The sequence below is a fragment of the Primulina huaijiensis genome, chromosome 13 (assembly GCF_012295235.1).
Source record: "Primulina huaijiensis isolate GDHJ02 chromosome 13, ASM1229523v2, whole genome shotgun sequence".
NCBI lineage: Eukaryota > Viridiplantae > Streptophyta > Magnoliopsida > Lamiales > Gesneriaceae > Primulina > Primulina huaijiensis.
The window spans coordinates 12858963-12881418 of NC_133318.1; the positions used below are offsets into that span (position 1 = coordinate 12858963).

Genomic DNA, 22456 nt, shown 5'->3' on the forward strand with positions numbered 1-22456 from the left:
TGAGATGTATGACACTTGCAGCTACAATATATCATGTTTGTAACACGAGGAATATGGCGATTTTTGAAAACGAAAAGCGGGATGTTGATGCTATTATTAAGAAGATCAAGTTTTTAATTTATCGTTGTATTCCGAGTGCGATATATGTCATAGATGACGTGTAGTGTCATCGTTATGATCTACGACTTTGTTCTAGTCTGGAAATACTCAATGTAGTTGTAATTGTACTCTTCTTTTACCTATTTTAATAAATGTAATTTCATTAAAAAAAAAATGATGCAAAATTTAAGCTTCGTACGCTCGGGCGTCGGAGCTTAAATACATATCGCCGCCTTGCGCAACCGCGCCACTTTCACCGTCCGATTAAGAAATGGGAGCAATTGACGACAACCCTGATCAGGATATCCCTTCTCCTTCGAGTGTGACCTCGTCAGACACGTGGAAACACCGGATTCTCATCCCTACTTTACTAGCAGGTATCTTCTTCTTGTATTCATCACTTAATTTCAAATCCACCATTAATTTCGCTCAATCAATGTTTCTTTGATACGGTTGTTCTTGATTGTTCCACCACTGCATTGACTTAAAAGTCAAAACTATGTTTTCAGTCTACCTTTGTGATTGGAAAGCTCACCCGTTTGTGCTAAGAAACGATCTATTTGTTTCTTTTTGTTTCTCGTATATATTAGGAGTTGCTGGAGGAGGAGTTGGGTTAATATCAAAGCATGGAAAAGTTATTGGCCTTTCTAAAACAGCGGCAGCTTATGCATCTAATTTTGCGATTGTCACCGGTTGTTATTGCGGTAAATTTTTTTTTTTTGAACCTTTTATTCTTGGTATTTGAATTGTTGTACTATGAAGTAATGTTGGTCTACCTGACTTTCAGTTACGTTTCTTGCAATGCGATTACCTAAGGTATTGCTTGAATTGATGGTTTTGAGACATGGATTTAAAATTATTTGACTTGCATCATTTTGGCTTTCAGCTTTGCGCGTGGATGCGTTTATGCAGTAATTTTCTTGTTAAAAATTAAAAATCACATCATATTTTGAAAAAGTGGATTCTCATTGTAGTGTTGAGTTGAATAAACTAGGGATGAATTCTGAGATATGTATTTATTTAATAAATTTGTTCTTTGGAGCAATGCCAATTTATTCATTGTTCTAAATATCCATAAGCTCTCTCCTTTTAGGTCAGTCCAATAATCCAGATTATAACTAAATTTTACAATATTATTATGTCTATGCTTATTATGGGAATCACTATATGTGTGTGTGTGTATTATCAAGAATTGCATTATTTTTGGAATACAAAGGTGAAGAGTCTCTCCGTGTATAATTGATTTCAGACACAATGAACTCTTGTTGAGAAGACCATGATAAGCTCCTTTGAACTTTGTTCTTGGATGGCCAACCAAGTACATTATTTGTTAGATGAGAGTTATACTGTTGTCCAAAAGTTTTATCTTTATCCATAAAACAGTGGACTTAAGACCACGAGGGTTGAGAGTCTTGAGACCCCAAAAGAATTTTATTTATCACTAAAATTGTTTCTGTAATGTCTCTAAGAACAGATTAATAGAAATAAGGAAAGGTTAATTTGTACACCAAGCAAATGAATGTATTATTTGTCAGCTCATTCTACAAACTACTCATCTTAGTTCTTTAATTCACAGGTTCACGTGAATTTGTCAGGGTGAGTAGAACGGGAAAACCAGATGATTTGCTGAATTCAGTTGTTGGAGGCCTTGGCAGCGGAGCTATTCTTGGACGCCTTCAAGGTCAGAATCTGAAAATTAAGCATTAAATTTCCTGTCTGTATCAAGTGATTTATGGCATTTGGATGGCCTTTTCAAACAAAAAAAAATCCAGGACCTATTTTTTACTTCTGTTTTTCTCTTGAAGCCAAAAATCTCTGCTCCATCCAAAAAGAAATAAAATTTACTGTCTTTCGTTTTTTTGTTTTTAAATAGAAACAATGCTTAACAAAGCACTTTTTAAAGCCAAGTGCTTCTTTATCTGTAGTAGCTCTTAATCTCCAGCCTTTTAAATTGCACACTTGGTTGAATGCAAAACTTGCAAACAAATTATTGTGGTACTTTATATAGGTTTTGCATGTGATGAACACTCTATTCTAAAAAAATTAAAGACATGCTTGATTTTTTTTGTTTGTGGTTTGTGTTTCTAATGGGCGAAGTCATGATAGGGATTGATTTACTGAAATTCGTAGGTTGGGTTCAAAAAGAACACTTATATATAGTTCATAACAAATATATATGATATATGCCTTGTTGAGTAGAAACAAAAGGCCTTAGTGTCATGTGTCACTGCTTTTATGTCATGACTATCCAAATTTGAGGTTTGGGATGTTGTACAAGTTTAAAATATTTGAACTCTGTCAATATCATCAATTATAATTTTAGTTAAAAAATGCTAGCGCCCGGTGCTTCACACATGTGATAGCTTAACAACCCAAGCAAGGAGCTTTATTGAACCCAAATAGTTGCATAGCATTACATTATGCATGATTGCATTAAGAGTAACTTAGATTGGTTTTACATTTACTTCCAACTTCCTTTTGTTTATTTAGTGGTTTCTCGCTTTACTATTTATTCTCCCCTTGCATGAATGCAAAATTTAGGGTCCCCCCTCATTATTTATTCTAGCTTCTGCTCAAGATTTTGTTCATGGATATTCATATTTGATCTTGCTGTCTCATACATCAACTCTCTCTGATGCGAATACCTGGAAAGTATCAGTACTCATGCAACTAACTATTCATAAATCCTCCAATTCTGTTCATCCTTGGCGAAATCTTTTATTTGTGTCTTCTTTGTCTGCATTTCTATGAATCTGTGGTACAAAGAAGCGATATTATTCATAGAAAGAGATTGGTTTGTTACTATTAGACGTTTAATAATAAAACTTGAGCGGGAGAGATAAGTGTAAAGATGACAAATTCTATCATAATTTTTGTAGTATCTCGGACCTATATGGCATGATATACATTCATATGTATAGCTCTTGAATGAGAGTACATTTAAAATAATTACCAGCCTTTCTTGTGAATGTCTGAACCTTTTGGATTCATTTGAATTTTCTTTATGTTCTGCATATTTCATTCTTATTAATTGAACGGTTAGTCACTTCTCTTGGTTATGTTTAATTAGCTGGTCAAGCTGGTGCTGTTCGATATTCGGTTATTTTTGCTGCTGTTGGGACGGCTGTTGATTATGCTACAATAAAATTAAGACCTGTCATAAGTGAATTCAGTGATAAAAGTAGCGGTTGGTTCAAGGTGCCGGAGTGGTCACCAATACAGGTACTTGATGATGAAGCAGTTGCTGCGAAACGTGCTCGGGAACAAGACATATATAGAACTGTCCATAATCTGAACAAAGAAGAATCCTGATATATCTTTTAGTTCCTCTTTATTAGCTGTCTGTCTTACTTCTGGATGTGAATCTTGATCTTCTGACTTACAAGGATTCGGCTCCTTTCTTTACTACACAGTCATATCGGACATGTATGAAAACTGTGTTTATGCTTTCGTTTTTCTCTCTCAAGAATAACAATGATACGGATAAGTTAGGACAGGGTACGACCAAGACGTTGTTGCAACCACGATTTATGTATAATAATAGTAGATGAACTATACTGACCCAGAGATAATCTTTGTACCCTGTTCAAAAGCTAGTCAGTACGCCTAGCACAAGTTAGTTAACACTCGAGCAAAATAACCGAATCGTTCTAACAATCCACTCTCCACCTCCTCACGACGTCTAGATTCTTCCAAGGCTTTTGACTCTTGGGCTTGATTTGATCTAGGCCCGAGACATTAGAGCATACAGCAATATTTGAGTCCGTAGCACGCGCATGCATATAGGTACTGTTGGGGAATTACACCGAAGCGATGTCGACCAAGATGATAATAGTATCCCAAAACTTGCGGAATAAAATAACCAACAAGAACACAAAGATTTACGTGGTTCACCCAATATAGGCTACGTCCACGGAGCACTGCAACTTTATAACTGGAAGAAATATTACAACAAGTGTATACACCAATATACTCAATATTTGTCACACTCCCAATCCGAATATAACGAGAAAATAATTTCTCTAACTCACACAAGAGAATTCCCGCACTCAAGAAAAAATACACTCTTTTTTTCTATGCACTCTCTATTTATCAAAGCTAAAAAGCTTATGATTTTGGGATACAATAACTGAAGGAATCGAGTTCTATTTATAACTAAGTTCTTCCTGCAGTTTTTGTAAACCTTCCGATGTGGGATGAAATATTCTGAATATTTTATTTGCGTGGGTCCCTCCACTTGCCTAACAATTCTCCCACTTGAAGACTTGATTTCAATCATGTCTTCACACCATCAGTGCAGCAGCTCATATATCTCCATTTATACTTGCAGTCCAACTGAAGTTGAACACAACTTCAGTTTGTCCATGGTTACCGTCTTCGTGAGCATATCGGCTGGATTTTTACTTCCAGGAATCTTCTCCAGCATCAAGACTCCATCTTCCAGCACTGATCTGATGAAATGGTACCTAACCTGTATATGCTTTGTCCTAGCATGATAAACAGGATTTTTTGCTAAATGAATAGCACTCTGACTGTCACAGTGTAATGTGCTATCTTCAAGCTTCTGACCCAATTCCTCCAGAAAGGATTTCAACCATATCATCTCCTTGCTAGCTTCTGTAACTGCAACATATTCAGCCTCAGTAGTCGAAAGCGCAACAATCTTTTGCAGCTTAGACACCCAGCTTACAACTGTACCACCTAATGTGAACACATATCCAGTAGTACTTTTCCTGCCATCCAGGTCACCACCCATATCGGCATCGACAAAACCCTGTAAGCCAAATTTTGATCTCCTGAAGCATAAAGAACAACTAGCAGTACCTTTCAAATACCTGAGAATCCACTTAACTGCTTCCCAGTGTTGCTTTCCTGGATTACTCATAAACCTGCTCACAACTCCCACTGCATGTGCTATGTCTGGTCTTGTGCACACCATTGCATACATGAGGCTTCCGACAGCAGAAGCATAAGGAACCTTATTCATATAAGCCTGCTCCTGCTCCGTCGATGGTGATTGTGCTTTGGTTAGTTTGAAATGACTAGCCAAAGGAGTACTCACAGATTTAGCTTCATCCATATTAAATCTGCTAACCACCTTTTTCACGTACTCTTCTTGAGATAACTTCAAGAATCCATTCACCCGGTCTCTGAAGATCCTCATTCCAAGGATTTGCTTTGCAGCACCCAAATCCTTCATGGCAAATTCCTTTGATAAATCTTTCTTGAGTTTATCAATTTCTTCCAGACAAGCTCCAGCTATCAGCATATCATCTACATATAGCAGTAGTATGATATAAGAACCGTCAAACTTTTTCACATAACAGCAGTGATCAGCTTGACACCTTAGGAATCCATTTTCACTCATGAATCCATCAAACTTCTTGTACCACTGTCTTGGAGCTTGTTTGAGACCGTACAAGCTCTTCTGAAGTTTGCACACCATTCTCTCTTTTCCCCGTACTTCAAAGCCCTGTGGCTGCTTCATATAAATTTCTTCATCTAGGTCACCGTGAAGAAACGCAGTCTTTACATCCAACTGCTCCAAATGTAAGTCTTCCTTCGCCACTAGTCCAAGTACAGTCCTGATAGTGGTTAATTTAACCACCGGAGAGAAAATCTCGGTGTAATCAATTCCTTCCCGTTGTTGGAAGCCTTTTACAACAAGTCTTGCCATGTACCGCTTGCTACCATCATGCTCTTCTTTTAACCGGTACACCCACTTGTTATGTAACGCCTTTTTGCCTTGCGGAAGTTCTGTCAACTCCCACGTCTGATTGGATGACAGTGAATCCATCTCATCTTCCATGGCCAACTCCCACTTGGTTGAATCATCATTTTGCATTGTCTCTACATAAGTCTGCGGTTCACCTTTGTCTGTCAGCAAAATATAGTGAAGTGCAGGGGAGTATCTATCAGGTGGTCTAATGGTTCTCAAAGATCTTCTGAGTTCAATCACCGGAGTTTTTGGGTCATCATCTTGTGCAGTTTCTTCTTCATCTTCCTGGTTACTGGTTTTCGATTCATTCACAGGAATGTTTGTCAATGGCACTTCATCAGTCTTCTCGACTTCAGGACATTCATCTCCAGCTCCAATGTCTGACTTGTCCTTGTACAGAAGTTTCTCATTAAAGATTACATCCCTGCTCCGAATGATCTTCCGATTTTGGTCATCCCAGAAACGATAACCAAACTCATTATCTCCATAACCAATAAAGAAGCACTTCTTTGATTTCGGATCAAGTTTTGTTCTGCTTGCTGAATCAATATGAACATAGGATAGACATCCAAACACTTTCAAGAAAGAAAGGTTTACTTCTTTGCCGCTCCAAACCTCTTCGGGTATTTTGTAGTCCAGTGGTACCGAAGGTCCTCTGTTGATCAGATATGCTGCAGTGTTAACAGCATCAGCCCAGAATGATTTTGGCAATCCAGAATGCAATCTCATGCTCCTTGCGCGTTCATTCAAGGTCCTGTTCATCCTTTCAGCTACACCATTCTGTTGAGGTGTACCAGGAATGGTTTTCTCCATCTTGATCCCGTTCTGTGCACAATATTTCTTGAACTCATCATCTTCATATTCTCCACCATTGTCAGACCGTAAGCACTTCACCTTCAAGTTGGTCTCATTTTCCACCATGGCTTTCCACCTTTTAAAGGTCTCGTAAACATCAGATTTATTTTTCAGAAAATAAACCCAAACTTTTCTACTCGAATCGTCAATGAATGTGACATAGTATCTCGAGCCTCCAAGGGATGTCACAGGAGATGGTCCCCATACATCAGTATGAACCAGCTCCAACTTTGCTGCTTTCGGTTCTCTACCGCCTTTTGAAAAGCTCACCTTCTTCTGCTTTCCAAAGATACAGCTTTCACATAGTTGGTGTTCAACAGTCTTTAATTCTGGTAGCTTTCCTTTTGACACCAACATCTTCATTCCCTTCTCACTCATGTGTCCAAGTCTATAATGCCATAGACTTGAATTGGCTCCAGCATCCACAGCTGCTAATGTGTCTCTGCAACTGGAAGTCATATACAATGTTCCAGTTTTCTTTCCTCGAGCAACAATCATGGCTCCTTTGTTCACTTTCCAGGAACCATCACCGAAGGTCACATTGTGGCCTTCATCATCGAGCTGTCCCACCGAGATCAGATTGCGTGTCAAATTTGGTACATGTCTGACTTTGTTGATTTTCCAGACAGATCCATTTGACATCTTCATCCGTACATCACCCATACCAACAATTTCCAAGGGTTTTCCATCAGCCAGGAAAACTTTTCCGTAATCGCCAGCGATGTAATTATCAAATACATCGCGATCACCAGTGGTATGAAACGAAGCTCCCGAGTCCATAACCCAAGAATCAACGGGGCTTTTCATGGATAATAGCAGAGCATCATGTACTTCATCAGTGACAGCATTGGCATTATTTTTCATTGATCTGCAGTTCTTTTTCAGGTGACCAGTCTCACCACAGCTCCAGCACTTCATATTCTTTTCAGAGATGTTTTTGTCTTTTCCATTTCTTGACTTGGATCTACCGCGCCATCGGTTGGAACTCCTTTCACCACTCCTGCCTCTTCCTCTGTTATCAAGATTTAGAGCAGATCTCGATGATGTTGCTTCACCCGAGTCTTTCCTGCGAACTTCTTCAGCTAGGATTTGATCTCTAACATCATTGAGTTGTAGTTTTCCTTTTCCAACAGAGTTGCTAACCGCTGCCCGCATCGGTTCCCAANTCTTTTATCTGTAACCGCCAGAACGAAAAATCTGTACCGTCGAACTTGTTGATTCCCGGTCCCGATCCATCATCTCCGGCCATCACTTCTCTAGCCTTAGCAAAAAATCTAAAAAATCTTTTCTGATGTGGAAGATCAGACAAAGCTGCAACCACAGAGCATACTCAGAATTCTTAAGAATTTTCACAACAAGGCTCTGATACCAGTTGTTGGGGAATTACACCGAAGCGATGTCGACCAAGATGATAATAGTACCCCAAAACTTGCGGAATAAAATAACCAACAAGAACACAAAGATTTACGTGGTTCACCCAATATAGGCTACGTCCACGGAGCACTGCAACTTTATAACTGGAAGAAATATTACAACAAGTGTATATACCAATACACTCAATATTTCTCACACTCCCAACCCGAATATAACGAGAAAATAATTTCTCTAACTCACACAAGAGAATTCCCGCACTCAAGAAAAAATACACTCTTTTTTTCTATGCACTCTCTATTTATCAAAGCTAAAAAGCTTTTGATTTTGGGATACAATAACTGAAGGAATCGAGTTCTATTTATAACTAAGTTCTTCCTGCAGTTTTTGTAAACCTTCCGATGTGGGATGAAATATTCTGAATATTTTATTTGCGTGGGTCCCTCCACTTGCCTAACAAGTACATCAATATTATACATAAATAGACGGGATATATGTACACAAACATTTCATATTAATAAATAAAGATATCAAATTTAATACGCATGTTATTTTATTCATATCAATCATACTGAAACTAATTAAAACAATATAATTCCATAATTTATGCTGGCAATATAATCTATCTAAAAGAGTCATTAGTGAATTTTCTGCCAACATACCTAATAGATTATATAAAATAAGGGTTATTATTTATCGACTCGACGAGTTAATTAATAATCATAGTAGAGCTTGTAGAAAACTAGATCTTACGGGTGAGTATAAAAAAAATTATATTGAGGGTCAAAAGTCGGAAAATTATTTTCTTTGATATTTGATGTTTTCTGAAAAAATCATGAAAAGGCATGGACAAACTCCAATATGTGTTAGACCAATTAACCCATAAACAAGCACAATCAAACGGAGAAGAAAATGTTTATATGCATATATAACTTCGGTGTATATGACAAAATATTCATATATATATTGTTATTACTTGTATTACATATTGATCATCTCATCCTATCCCATAAAACCATAACTAAGCAAATAAAATTAGCAGGTTCTATTATAACTGAACAGTAAATATATAAAACTAGGCTGGATCATATAGAGTGAATGGCTGATGGCCGTACATGATAAACGACATGCGAAAAACAGCATATTGCTTGGGAAAGAGAAATAGATGTGTTATGAATACAGGGCAGAGTTTATATTCATTCAACACCATGAGCTTAGTTACATTTTACTTGGCAAATTCATGAGACTAGTGAGACTAGAGAGACAAACTCATGAGTCACGTGTCCCTTGGATCTTGTGTTGATAACAAAGTGCTCCGGATATTTCCTCACCAGAACGAGCAGCCCGTACCATGGTTTTCCTTTGACTTCTGGACCGGAATAATCCTCAGATGTCAGGTATCTTCTCACACGACTGTGATGCCAGATATTACTGAATTGTTCCACCAACTGCACAGTAAAAATGCTGATTTTTGAAGTCACATCACGTTGCCACTTGCCAACAAGTAAACTTCATAGTATGTACATCATTGAGCAAGAAAGATTTGCAGAATGACATCGAATCTATGTTTGGGCCTTGGATTCCTCAGAGGAAAAAGCAATTCTTTACTAGACCTTCGAATAAAATCTGAAAGAAAAGCTTCCGTATGCATGCTTCAATTTTTCGGGTGCACTATATTATATTCAACTCCATTTAACATGTTAAAAAGCTTGATATAGATATCGACTCTGATTAAAAGCCTCATCACTTGACTTCAAATCAAACCAAACAAACCTCATTCTGCAAGTCACAGCTCACAATCAACAAGCTGCAGATGCAATTTGAAAATATAATCCAGAAACACACAAAATATGGAAATTTGAATGGCGGTTACAAACATAATGACAGGATACAACACATCTAATGTCAAAACAAAGACCATTTCCAATAAATTCGAACTCCCTGACCATTATTGATAGGTAAAGCTGAGAAGAGTGGGGCTTAAGAGTTCAAATTGAAGTTAATACAAATAAACAACCTCATAATGAAGATTCTCCATAGGCATCCATTCTCCAGGACCACATAAATCGGACAATAATGTTGCCACTGATGATACAACATCTTTCTCTTCCAACTGAAGGAGCTGCTGATTGTCAGCTTCCCTATCCACTCGTAATCTCCCTTCAGCCTTCTTATCTGCAATCAACTTCCATTCAACTCAATTTATAGTGGATTGATAGAAACATATCTTATCCCTCAATTGTAATTTTTTTTTTTTTGGGAGTTAGGATGGGAATTGTTTGTTTTTGAACCATTTTTGGAAGGGATGATGCCACACTATCAAATCGTCAAATTTAGTTTTTTATTAGTTACCTTGCATTCCCATTTTTCTTGAGTCTTGACCCAATAAAATGTGGTTAAATGCCTAAAATTTTAAATGGAACAAAAAAGGTGAAGACGACTTAAGAACTTATGACCTCCTCGTGGTGACAAAAACATTTGAACCAATCACAAACAGCCAAAAAAATATGCTATTAGAATTGGATTAGAATTTTCTTTAAAAGTTGTCAAAAATAATGTGACCGGTCTTGATGGTGTTAGCTAAACAAGACCTAATTTTCTCAACACTTCGAAATAGTCGGACCACAAATTTGTACGGAAACGGTCAAATAGTTCTTATGAAGATTATACACTCAAATACAACGGATTAATAAGATAAATAACTGTGGAAATGACATAAGTATTTTTATGAATGTTCGGAGATTCAAGCTACTATGTAACCCCTTCTTCCACTTAGAAAGGATTTCACTAAAAGACTTTGGTTTGTAACAACTCACTTCAATCTTAGGTTAGGACTTATACACTGTATAAGTTGAAACTCCTAGTATTTTCACAAATGGTTGAGACTCGCAGTCTAACAACGAATACAACACGAATGGAGTAAAGTAATGAATCCTTCGATTCAATATGACGAAAAACTCTTCAAACGATCTTGGCAAGAAACGGTAGAGTGAGTTGATAGAAGCCATTGAAGATCTGATGAATGTTCTTTGATGCGTAGGCTGTTGAGCAGTGTATATCTAGTGAGGATTAAGAGTGCTCAGAGAATGCTTCAAGTGTGTACAAATCTCGTCGTTGTTCTCTCTTCATGGCATTCTCTATATATAGTTCTTCTTGCATTTTTCATTCAATGTTCGACTGTAGGTCAATAAATGAGCATCAATGCAATAGTAATGTTGTCGCTTTCCTTTCCTTATATATCGTAAACTTTAATTAATGAGCAATTTGACCTATATTAAATCTGAGAGGAAACGACAAGTGACTAGCTTTGCGCGTAGACTTTTAAGGAAAACAGTCTGATCTACTGATATCCTGTTTTATCGTGCATGATCGGTCTACCCTGATAAAGTAAGTGAGATTTTTGTAAGATGTGTTGCTTGTATCTGAAGAAAACTTTATTCGACCGTTGATTAATGTTCTTGGATAAAAAGAACGGTCGATTAGTCCATGTGCCACAGACTAGCGCGTAGGAGCGGTTGAGTAGATCAATTATTCTGCTGATGATGAAGCGGTTGAATAGCTTAGTTTTACATGACTGATTAAATGGATTCTTCTGAAGCGGTCGAGTTCCTGTAATACAGATCAAACGGCTGTTAGATCTAATACAATAAATTATTATTTGTTATCATCAAAACTAAAGGATCTAACTTCTTTTTTTTTTTGGTGAGACAAAACCTGAGCCTCAGAGATAATACGCGATAAAAGAAAAATGAATTTAATTGAGATAATAAATTTCATTGTCACAATGAATAAAATCTAATCTACCTTCTAACCCAGGAGCTTCCACCGGATCCACCACTTCTCTTCTGATGGTCTCTCTTCTTCTTCTTTTCAGCTGCTACTCTTTTTCTAACTTCGTCTAGTAGCCGTCTAGCCTCTTCTTGCCTTCGTTGTTCTTCTGCCCCCTTTTTTTGCATCAACATTCTGAAAATGATCTATAATTTCTTGCAGCTAGGTGCCAAGGGTAGCCTGAAGACCGTTGATACAATCCCCAAGTCTTTGTGCAGTTTGTGTTAACTGTCTAGACAACGTGACTATGACATCGTTGGTGTGCTTATTTGTACTCTTAACTTCGTCCATGCAACTTTTGTCGGATTTAAGTTCTGAGAAATTTCGTACGATAGCTTGGCGAAGATTAGAGATTCTAATGTCGGAAGTTAGCAGACGAGCATCAAAGTCAACCATGAACTTTCGAACCTTCTCAAGATGGAAGTTGACCTTTGTAAAGTGTGCATCGATCGCAATTGGATCAAGTTTAATTGAGGGTTCAGTATCAGAGGTGTTGTTTGAATCCGACCGGTCGTGTTCGTTGTCATTTACCGTCTCCACATGCTCCAGAAGTGCCTTCACGACTTGGGAGGATAGGACAGGCATCTTTTGGAATCTCGAACTCGACCGGTGGAGAAGAGATGATAGGAGAAGTAAGATGAGTAGTAATCTTCGGAGAAGGTGGGGACCGGGAGACTTTCTCTTCAAAACTAATCTCAGGAGATGCACTTTTGGGACTGGCATCTTGATTTGTGTCCATGCGAACTTGAAACCGATGGTCAAGACATCCGACTCCAGTTGTGAGATGACGGCAACATCATCGGAAGCGGTGGGCTGTTGGCATCAAAATTTGACTGCCGCAGGATTATTATCAATCGGAAAAGGCTTTCCGTTAGTTGAAAATAGATATATGTCCCGCGGACGAGAGCTACTTTATTTTGATCCGTCTCGGGCCAATCCAGAATCTTCCCCCTACAGAACTGCCAATTTCTTTAGAAGGTCCTCCAGAATGGTCTTGAACAGTACAGATGAACGATATTCAAACCATCTGTCAAACATCTTCATTCCTTTTGCCAGCGCCTTTAATACTTGGGACTGTGTCGGAGCGACATATGTCTGAACAGCAGTGGAAAGTTTGATGGCAGTTGCATTACCCTTGTTCTTAGGGTCCAATGGAAGAGCAGTGGATGTTGAGGAAGAACACCTTCAGAAATTCGGATGTCAGCCGCCGGTCAAATGGGCTGGACTTGTGGAGCAGTTTCCGGTTGAGTCACTTCGGATACCTACTTGATCTTCTTCTTCTTGGGCTGCTCATCACCCTTTGACCGCTTGGGGTCATCAGTATTCGAACGTTTTGATGCAGTGGACAGAATTTGGGGCTTGGTGAATACTTGTTTTAGAGAGACGTTCTCCTGGTTATCCTCTTCATCGGTCTCAGAGCATACCATCTTCTTTTTGATCGGTGCCCTGGCCGGTGCCGCCTTCTTTTTAGAGCATGTCGCTCAGCACCTGCCTTTGTCAGTGATTGCTCAGTGGCAGTGAACGAAGTGTTCTTCTGCAGGAATTCGGTGACGGTCACAACATTGAGCAATTTCTTTGGATGTAGCATCTCGGTGATAGCAAACGTCACCTTCAAAATTTCAAGCAGATGACAGATCTGCAAACTGAACCTTCCTTTGGTCATTTCGCAAAGAGTCCCAAATAAAATATCAGACCAGTTGACACCGATCTTCGATGCTATCACCGCTATGTACTGGAAATTCTCGTGGGTGGTCTTGTCGTATGCCCCTACTTTGGCTAAAAAAGGCTTTGGCCACAATATTGGCAAGGAATCTAAATTCCATCTTCAGATCATGATTCTCTGTCGGAATAGACATACGGCTGCTGGCCCGAGAGAACTCAATGCTCCATATTTCGGAGTTTCCGTCTGGAGATATGAAACTTTGCCATACCGGTTGTCAGCATTTCCAGAGCATCTCCGAAAAATTGATGGAAGATGATATAGTTTGACGCTCCGATTGTGCATATGATGCTCTCATGCTCCATCCTCGCAGAGGCGAAGTACTGCTTGACTAGATGGATTGAAAGTGGAGTCGCAGGTCAGAAACTTCCTCAGATCGGAAGCTTCGAGCATCTCCAGAACGGAAGAGATAGTCTCGTTCTTAATGGAGATAATTGGTTCAAAATCGATGGTAAGACAAGTCTTTTGGATAGACATTTGAATCTGATAAGAAAATTTGAGAAGAAATACATGAAAGCACAGAGAATTTTAAGAGAACTAAATTTGCAGAAAGCTTTTGAAAATATTTGTGTGCGTAAACATGTGTAAAGGTAGAAAATGAGGTATATATTTGATTTAATGAGACAATCACAACAGTACGCGTGTCAGTACTGTTGTGGATATTTGAATTTTGAAATTTTAAAAGGACAGATGAAACATCACTGAAATAAAACCGTGTGTGAAAGTTGTAAGTAATTTTAATATGAAACGTTTTTCCCTCAAATCAATTTAAATATAATAATGAAGACATTTAAATGTCAGGGTCAGATAAAATCACAGTTTCCAAAAGTCATTCAACCATTTTGATGAAAAACATTTTGTGCCAGCTGGACTATTGTTTTATCACGCTTGACATGTCTTTACTTCATTATAATATGATGAAATGTCAACGATTATTCCCCTTAACATATGCATTAAGATAGGTTTACCAAACAAATAATGTTTCTAAAGTAAGAAAACTTAGCATCCGATAACGTTTTGGTGCGAATGTTTGCTGTCTGTTGATCGGCTTAGATGTATTCCAGTCGAATCTCCTTTTTTATGACATGATTCTCTATGAAGTAATGTCTAATATCAATGCGCTTTGTTTTGAAATGCATCACGGGATTGTATGTTATGACAATAACACTTTTGTTGTCGCAAAATATAGGAGCTTCAATCGACTGGATCCCATAATCTGTGAGGAGTTGTTGAATACATAAGAGTTTCTTCAGGCTTCATCTTGGCAATATCGAACTTCTGAATGGCCGCGGTTAGCTTGTTCTTCTTTGTCTGGTCGTTTCTCTCACAAAGTTGAGTCAACTTCTCCCAAATTTCTCTACTTGTTGAACAAGTTTTAATTTTATTAAACATATTTTAATAGAGAGTTTTATAAAAGATATCTTTGGCCACATTGTCAAGATTGACCGACCTTATTCTTATCCTCGACGATCCATTCAAATCGATGTTTCTCCACAATCTGTGGAGCACCCTCAGATATTGCTACGGTTGTATTTGTCTTTACAATCTTCATTGGTCCTTCAGTGATAACATGCCACATGTCATCATTCTGTGCAGATAAGTGTTCCTTTTTACGAATTTTCTAGTCTTCGTAATCTTCTTTAGAAAACATTTGAATCTTATTGAAAGAAGTCATTTGAGTATATAAATATCGAAGTTGTGAAAAACCCGCTCTAATAGCACTTGTTAATATCGGATAAGAGTTTAAGTGGCCTGAATAAACTCTTTTTAAAATTTTGTTTAAAATCTGTAAAATAATGCGACCGATCTAGAGAGTGTTAGCTATACAAGACCTGATTTTATCAACACTTTAAGAAACGGTCAGACCACAAATCTGTGTGGAAAATGGTCTGATAGTTCTTATGAAGATTATATACTCAAATATAGAGTATTAATAAAGCGACAAGGAAATGACACAAATATTTTTATGGATGTTCGGAGACTCAAGCTCCTACGTCACTCCTTCCACTTAAGAAGGATTTCATTGGAAGAATTTGGTTTTACAACACTTTGTAACAACCCACTTCAATCTTAGGACTTATCAAATGCCTAAGTTGAAACTCCTAGTATTCTCACAAACATTTGAGACTCGCAGTCTAACAACCAATACAACACGAATGAAGTAAAATAATTAATCCTTCGATTCAATCTGTCGAAAAACTCTTCAAACGATCTTGGCAAAAACGACCGAGTGAGTTGACATAAGCCCTCGATAATCCTTGAAGATCTGATGAATGTTCTTTGATGAGTGGACTGTTGAGCAGTGTATATCTTGTGAGGATGACGAGTGCTCGGAAATCTTTTCAGAGAATGTTTCAAGTGTGTACAAATCTTGTTGTTGTTCTGTTTTCTTGGCATTCTCTATATACAGTACTTCTTCAATCTTTTCATTCAACGTTTCAATGTAGCTCAATTAATGAGCATTATTGCAATAGTATTGTTGTCGCCGACTTTTCCTTATATATCCTACACTTTAATTAATGACCAGTTTGACATTTACCAAATATGAGAAGAAACGAACATTGACGGCAAAAAGTAACTAGCTCTGCTTATAGACTTTTAAGGAAAACAGTTTGATCTACTAATATCATGTTTTGTCGCGCATGATCAGTCTACCAACTTTTCTGATAAAGTAGGTGAGATCATTGTAAGATATGTGGCTTGTATCTGAAGATAACTTTATTTGACCGTTGATTAATGTTCTTGGATAAAAAAAGTCGAGTAGTCCATGTGCCAGAGACTAGTGCGCATGAGCGGTCGAGTAGATCAATTACGCTTCTGATGATAAAGTGGTTGAATAACTTAGCATTACATGACCGGTTAAATGGATTCTTCTTAATCGTTCAAGTACTTGTAATATATATCAAAAGGAAGCTAGAACTAATACAATAAGTTATTGTTTGTTATCACCAATACTAAATGATCTAACAAATACTGATCGAGTTCTCCGAAAATATGATATCATAGATTATAACATTATGGAATGGTATGTGAAACAAACTCTTGTCAAGTCCGCATGGAGACAAAAGTTTACCGAATGAATCAATCAAAGATAATTGAAGCCTTTAAAGCAGTCAAATGAATCACGTCAACAAGAGATCAAATTAAAAAAATCGAATTATAGTTGATGGGATAAGTAAATTATCCTCCAGGATGGCAATTCAGACACAATTTCTACAAAGGATGTTTTAGGGAAGTTATGCATCGAATAAAAACAAAAACTTATTTTTTTGTTTGTCTGTCAGGAAAAAGCAATATTCACCAATGAAAATTAGGAAGCCTAAATCCCATTTCTAAGTGACGCCCTTGAATATGGAATACCTAAATATGATACTTTCCAAGGTGAGAAAGCTCAACACGGCGGAATGTGCAGTGTGCAGCGTGTGTTAGATGCAACGAACACATCAAACTACTGCAAAGCTGTTTTGACCTAAATTGAACAGAAAAAGAGCTGACAAACAGGAAAAGAAGTATTGCCTATGGTGGCATAAGTAGAATGAGTACTGAAGATGCAAAATACTTCTTAATCATCTACTCGAATCCAATACCCCTAACAAATTGAATAAGACAATGGTTTAATGTACTCCAAATTTAGCAGGTCAAGATCTTGAACACATACAAGGGTAGCAAAAGGGCAAAAGGGAAAGAAAAGAAAAACAATCATTTAAAACCAGAAATCTAATTCTAGGCAAATTCTAAAATTTTATCTGAAGACCAAAACATCCAGGTAAAGATGACAAAAGCAAAATTCAAATTCACGGTCCATCAACCAAAGCCAAAGAATATAATTTGTTGGCCTCAGTGATTCCACTCTTTCCAATCACCATAGACTGTAAACAGAACAAATAACTCAACATTCAAACGTGCGGCCTCTGAGTCAAGAATTCCACCAAAATTATTGGTATGAAATCAGGTGCCTAATGCCTTCAGAAACACTGCATTATGCCTGAGTCAACCAAAATTTATCAACAGCTAGATTATTTAATTTTGGGAGCCCACGGTCAAGGAGGCAGATAAATAAATTTAATCATAAGATATGATATGCAATATGCAATGCAAATTATACACATTTCAAATTGTAGAAGCTAGAGACGTGAAACTCAAATTCTAACATCAAACAATGCAAATTTCCAAATTCATAGTTTGACGGGGGCTTAATGTAACAGATCAAATTGCGTGTAAAAAACTTACCTAATCGCCCTGAGCTCCCAGCCTTCCCACTAGAACCATATCCATAAACACCACTATAGGAACCATCGACTCCATCACCTCTTTTCATTCTCTTGCCTCCCGAAGACGCATCATCCACACCACCACCAGCGCCTCCACCACCTTCCTCCTCGTTGTACTCCTCATAATACTCAGCCCTTCCCCTCCCCTGCTTGCCATACCCCATCCCTCCAACTCCGGAAGGAGGCGGCAACCCCAAATGTTGCTGCTGACTCGGAGTAACATGATGATACTGATTCCCAGATCCCCCCATTTGATAGTTACCCACATGGTGCCTTGGACCAATAGGCCCACCAAGAATGCTCCTAACCGGTAGCAAAAAGTAAAATTCTTTGTCTCCGATTTGGAGCAGGTCCTGTGAGTCGAGTTTAACAGGGTTATGGCCAGGGAGATGCAGAACACCCTCGACGAAGCATCCGTTCTTGCCAAGGACCTCTAGGGCGAAACGACGCCTTTGAAAGTCATAGAAGATGCGAGCATGGTTGCGGCTGATGTTCATTCCACCGCCGAGAGAGGAAAGGTCCACGTCTACTGAAGACTTCTTGGAGTTGCGACCTAGGATTATGGAGTACGTCTGCATATAGTACTCAAAATCTTCACCTTGTAGCTTAGCGAACCCAGCCTCCACATCGCTACCCCCGCTGCTCCCCATTGTTTTGTTCAGAATTGAGTTATGGTGTATTGTAGAAGGCGAAAAAACAACAAATTAGGGTTTTCAATTTGGAATTAGGAATTTGGATTGAGAAATTAGAAATACATGAAAACATAAAATCAACAAATTAAAGGCCATCTGGTTTGAAAGCTCCGCCCAAGACTCCGATATAATCATGCTACCAAATATAATTATTATCATCATGTTACATCTATCTATCTAACAATCCACCAAAACTCTTATAAGACGGTCTCACTGATCAATTTCGTGCGTCGAATATCTTATTTGGATCATTTATGAAAAAATATTATTTTTTATGCTAAAAGTATTACTTTTTATTGNTATATAGTGAGATTGTGACAAATTGAATTTTTGTATTGAATTTTTTATGTTGTACAAATTGATTTACAAATATGGATGTATATGTAGTATCACTCAAAAAAAAATTGATTGTGTTAAATTGTTAGTGGCTTGTTTGGAGACGATTCAAAACGGATCAATTTGTTTAGGTCATGGATAGGATGGAGTGGGTCGACTCACCGTATTTGAAAATTTTAATTTTTTTTTAAATTGTTACGTCAATATATTTATTATTAAAATTTGTTTTTTGAAAATTGAAAACTAGTATTTGATGTGTTTTTAATACTTTACATTTTTATTTAATTTTTATAATTAAGTTTATATTCATGTTATTAATATTGTTTGAGTACGTGATTTTTTTTATGTAAAATTTAATGAGTGACAATGAAATCTTTTATGATTTTTTTGTGATATTGATTACTTGTTATTTTGTGACATAAATAATAATTTTTTTCAAATGTCAATCATTGACTTTTTTTTTTGGCGTATGGATTGATTGTTTTTGTAATGACTCTCACGTATTATTTAAAATATGCGAAAAATAAAAAAAATTCTATATAATTATATCCATAACTCTTAATTTTTAAACTCACTTAAAACATATACATCATTTTCGAAAATTCCAAACAAATAAAACTAAAATTTGAAAATTAAAAAAATATAAACAATTCAAATTCTGAATATTTTGATGCGTAAAAAAAATGATTTACGTCGACATCCATAAAATATTTTAAAACATCCAAAGAAATAATTTTTTTCCCAACCAAAATGCAATAAAATAAATCAGAATATTAAATCAGTTTGAACATGCATAAAGCTTATAAACTGCAAGTCCATCGATCGTGCACTGCCTATGGTTCGAGCCTGTTCACTGATCATCACCTCCAGTCTCCTCGACAACGTCATCTGCATAAATCAAGTTTAGTGAGTTTAAAGACTCATCATGCAAAAAACCATGAATAACGAATACTACATAATAAAAAATCATGCAATTTAAACATACTTGATACATAAATTACCTAGGCATAAATAAATATGACGTAACTTTCCTTCATAAACATTTTCATAAAACATGCTTCGCCTGACATAATATGAAATGTCCAGTACTCGTTTTTCTTAAAAAGTAGTAGAAATTTTTTTTCCATCTATTCGGCCGAATCCATACCTATCTATAAATATATTTAAATAATATTTTTTGCACCATTTAAAAATAAATCAACCAACTATTATTTGAAAATCCAAAGAAAAGTAATTCGAAACATAAAATCGTAAATCGTCAACCAAATCTAACTAACATTTTCAAAAATAAACTTAACTCTAGCATCCTCTCAAAACCTCTCAAAAGTATCATAAGCATTAAAATCTTAAAAGTAACTTAAATCATTAGCATAAGTCATAAACATAAGTGCGAAAAAACTAGTGTCGATCCTCGAATTGTGTGCACCATCAGTCCAGCTAGTTGTAAGGTCCAGGAATTTAATTCTCGTAACCTGAATGCATGAAATCTAGGATTTTATTTTTTTAATTATGTGTTTAATTATTTTTATGTATTTTATGCATAATTCATGCATGATAGGATTTGATTCACGAAATTTTGAAAGTTCATTCAATAGGGTTTCTAGAACGAGGATCGGAGACCAGAGAATTTTCAGGAAAATCATTTTTATCACACGATTTATTTTTATAAATTAAGTTGAAGCGTTTTTAAGTGTATTTTTCAAAAATGGGAATTTTTGGGTATTTTTACTTGCAAGATTTTAATTTTTTAACGGTACGCAAATTTTATCGAATCGAGAGACTTTTTAAGGGTTCGACTAATATTTTCAAAATCTTATCAACACGAAATATTTTTCGGGAGTGCGTTTGGATTTAATGGGCCTAACTTTAAGCTTAGTGGGATTACTTATCTTTTTAAACCTTTACTAAGCAAATTAGGGCCCATTAAACATGTGATTATTATTTGATTAGCACTAACCCACCCCTTAACCTAAACCTAATCCCAATCCCCTCCCCAACAGAAGACACACCCATTCAGATTTCAGTGCCCTCGGTTTCAGAGAAAAACACCAGCTGAAGGCACAGCTTTGGGCTTGTTCTTGCAAAGAAACGCCCTCCGGCTTCCACCTCGAGTCCCTCGTGTTTGTGCATCGTTTCAAGCATGCTTTGTGTAGAGCCCAAAATCAGTACACGTAAAACTCATGCACTTAATTAACTGTTAAATCATTTCTTTAAAATTTAAATTGATTATTTGCCATTCATGATTTATTTAAATACATTATTTTTTTTAACTATTTATGTTTATGTGGTGCACGTTAAAATCATTTCTCGAGTTTCATGTTTCAAGCGATTATTCGATGCGAGATCGAGGAAAAGAGACCGACGATGATTTTTGACGATTTTAAATGTGGTAATTTATTTTAAATTAGGATTGGGGCATTTTAAATATTTTAATTAGTTTTAGTATTTTAAAAGCCTAATTTAATTATTAGGTGATTTTAAAATTTTAAACTTTGAAGTAATTGTTACTTGTGCTTTTTATTTTAAATTAAGAGAGTTTTCTTTTTAGTTAAAAAGGGGTTAGTATTTTAATTAGTTTGTTAACTATTAATTAAGCACAATTTTATTCACTAATTAACCCAAAACTCACGCACACATCACTAACACACGCACACACACACTTACACGCTTAAACACACAACACACACATACACATTATATTTTCAGATTTTTATTGGAGAAACCTAGGGTTCCTTGAGTTCAGAGCAGCCGCCCCTCCCTCTCCAATCTCCAGCAAATTTTCGTGTATTTTATTCAAGGAAATCCAGCCACAATCGTCCCGGATCAATTCTCGTTCCGTTTCCGCTTCGGTATCGCCGTATCGTGAGTTTTTCATATCAAAAGACATGTATATTCTATTTTTACTGCGTTGATCATGTCATAGTATGTGTTGCGATGTTTTTATGCGTAAAAATCCATGTGTGATATGCAAAGTTTGAGCAGGGAATGTTTCGATCGAATTTTGAACGTTTTTGGATCTAAAAATTTCGTTTTTGCTGTATATTCGAGTACTGCAATTTTTCGGTCTTGTTTTTGGAAAAATTTTCAACATATAAATCGTAAACATTTTGATACCCTCTATTTGATATAAAATTCGAAATATTTGGATAAAAATTGAGTGAGTTATGGCGTTTTTCGTGGGACTGCTCAAATTGCGTTTTATGAAAATTATGTTATTGATGTATTCTTGAAGTTTATTTGTTGCAGGCTTAGTTGGGAACGTTGGATGACTGTTGCTGCTTTTAAGTATTGTGAGTATGATGTGGGGTTGATGTTTGGTGTTTCGTCTCGGGTCGATAAGCACTTGGTTGCATTAGAAGTCATAGAAAGTATTTTGGTATCAAAATTCATGTTTATGGGTTATGTTGCGTAGTTGTTGTGCGTCGTTGTTTTGGGAGCATTTGTTTGAGTTAAATCCTTGTCATAGCGTCCTAAGATGAGTCTCGTTGCATCGGTTCGAGTCGTTTGTGCGTGACTTTTAAAATTGCATCAAAAAGTGTTATTTAGGGTTGGTTGTGCGCAGGAT

The 22456-nt window shown here is 36.8% G+C and overlaps 2 protein-coding genes and 2 long non-coding RNA genes across 4 annotated transcripts; 2 read left to right on the forward strand and 2 right to left on the reverse strand.

The window, feature by feature from the left end:
* The first annotated feature begins 278 nt into the window (after positions 1-278).
* On the forward strand, positions 279-3555 carry LOC140991005 (uncharacterized). The gene is made up of 4 exons (XM_073460907.1): positions 279-476; positions 690-803; positions 1676-1780; positions 3170-3555. The coding sequence occupies exons 1-4, from the start codon at positions 371-373 to the stop codon at positions 3409-3411; spliced, it is 567 nt and encodes a 188-aa protein (XP_073317008.1). The 5' UTR covers positions 279-370; the 3' UTR covers positions 3412-3555.
* Positions 3556-9066: 5511 nt separating this feature from the next.
* On the reverse strand, positions 9067-18676 carry LOC140991125 (FHA domain-containing protein FHA2). Its single transcript, XM_073461075.1, has 3 exons — positions 17823-18676; positions 10062-10219; positions 9067-9492 (listed from the first exon to the last, which is right to left on the reverse strand). Exons 1-3 carry the CDS (start codon positions 18511-18513, stop codon positions 9283-9285), a joined length of 1059 nt encoding a protein of 352 aa, XP_073317176.1. The 5' UTR covers positions 18514-18676; the 3' UTR covers positions 9067-9282.
* Positions 10226-17269, forward strand: LOC140991127 (uncharacterized). The gene is made up of 2 exons (XR_012177800.1): positions 10226-11416; positions 16243-17269. It is a non-coding gene; the product is annotated as an uncharacterized lncRNA (long non-coding RNA).
* LOC140991126 (uncharacterized) lies at positions 11126-16251 on the reverse strand. Its single transcript, XR_012177799.1, has 2 exons — positions 12102-16251; positions 11126-11960 (listed from the first exon to the last, which is right to left on the reverse strand). It is a non-coding gene; the product is annotated as an uncharacterized lncRNA (long non-coding RNA).
* Positions 18677-22456: the final 3780 nt, after the last annotated feature.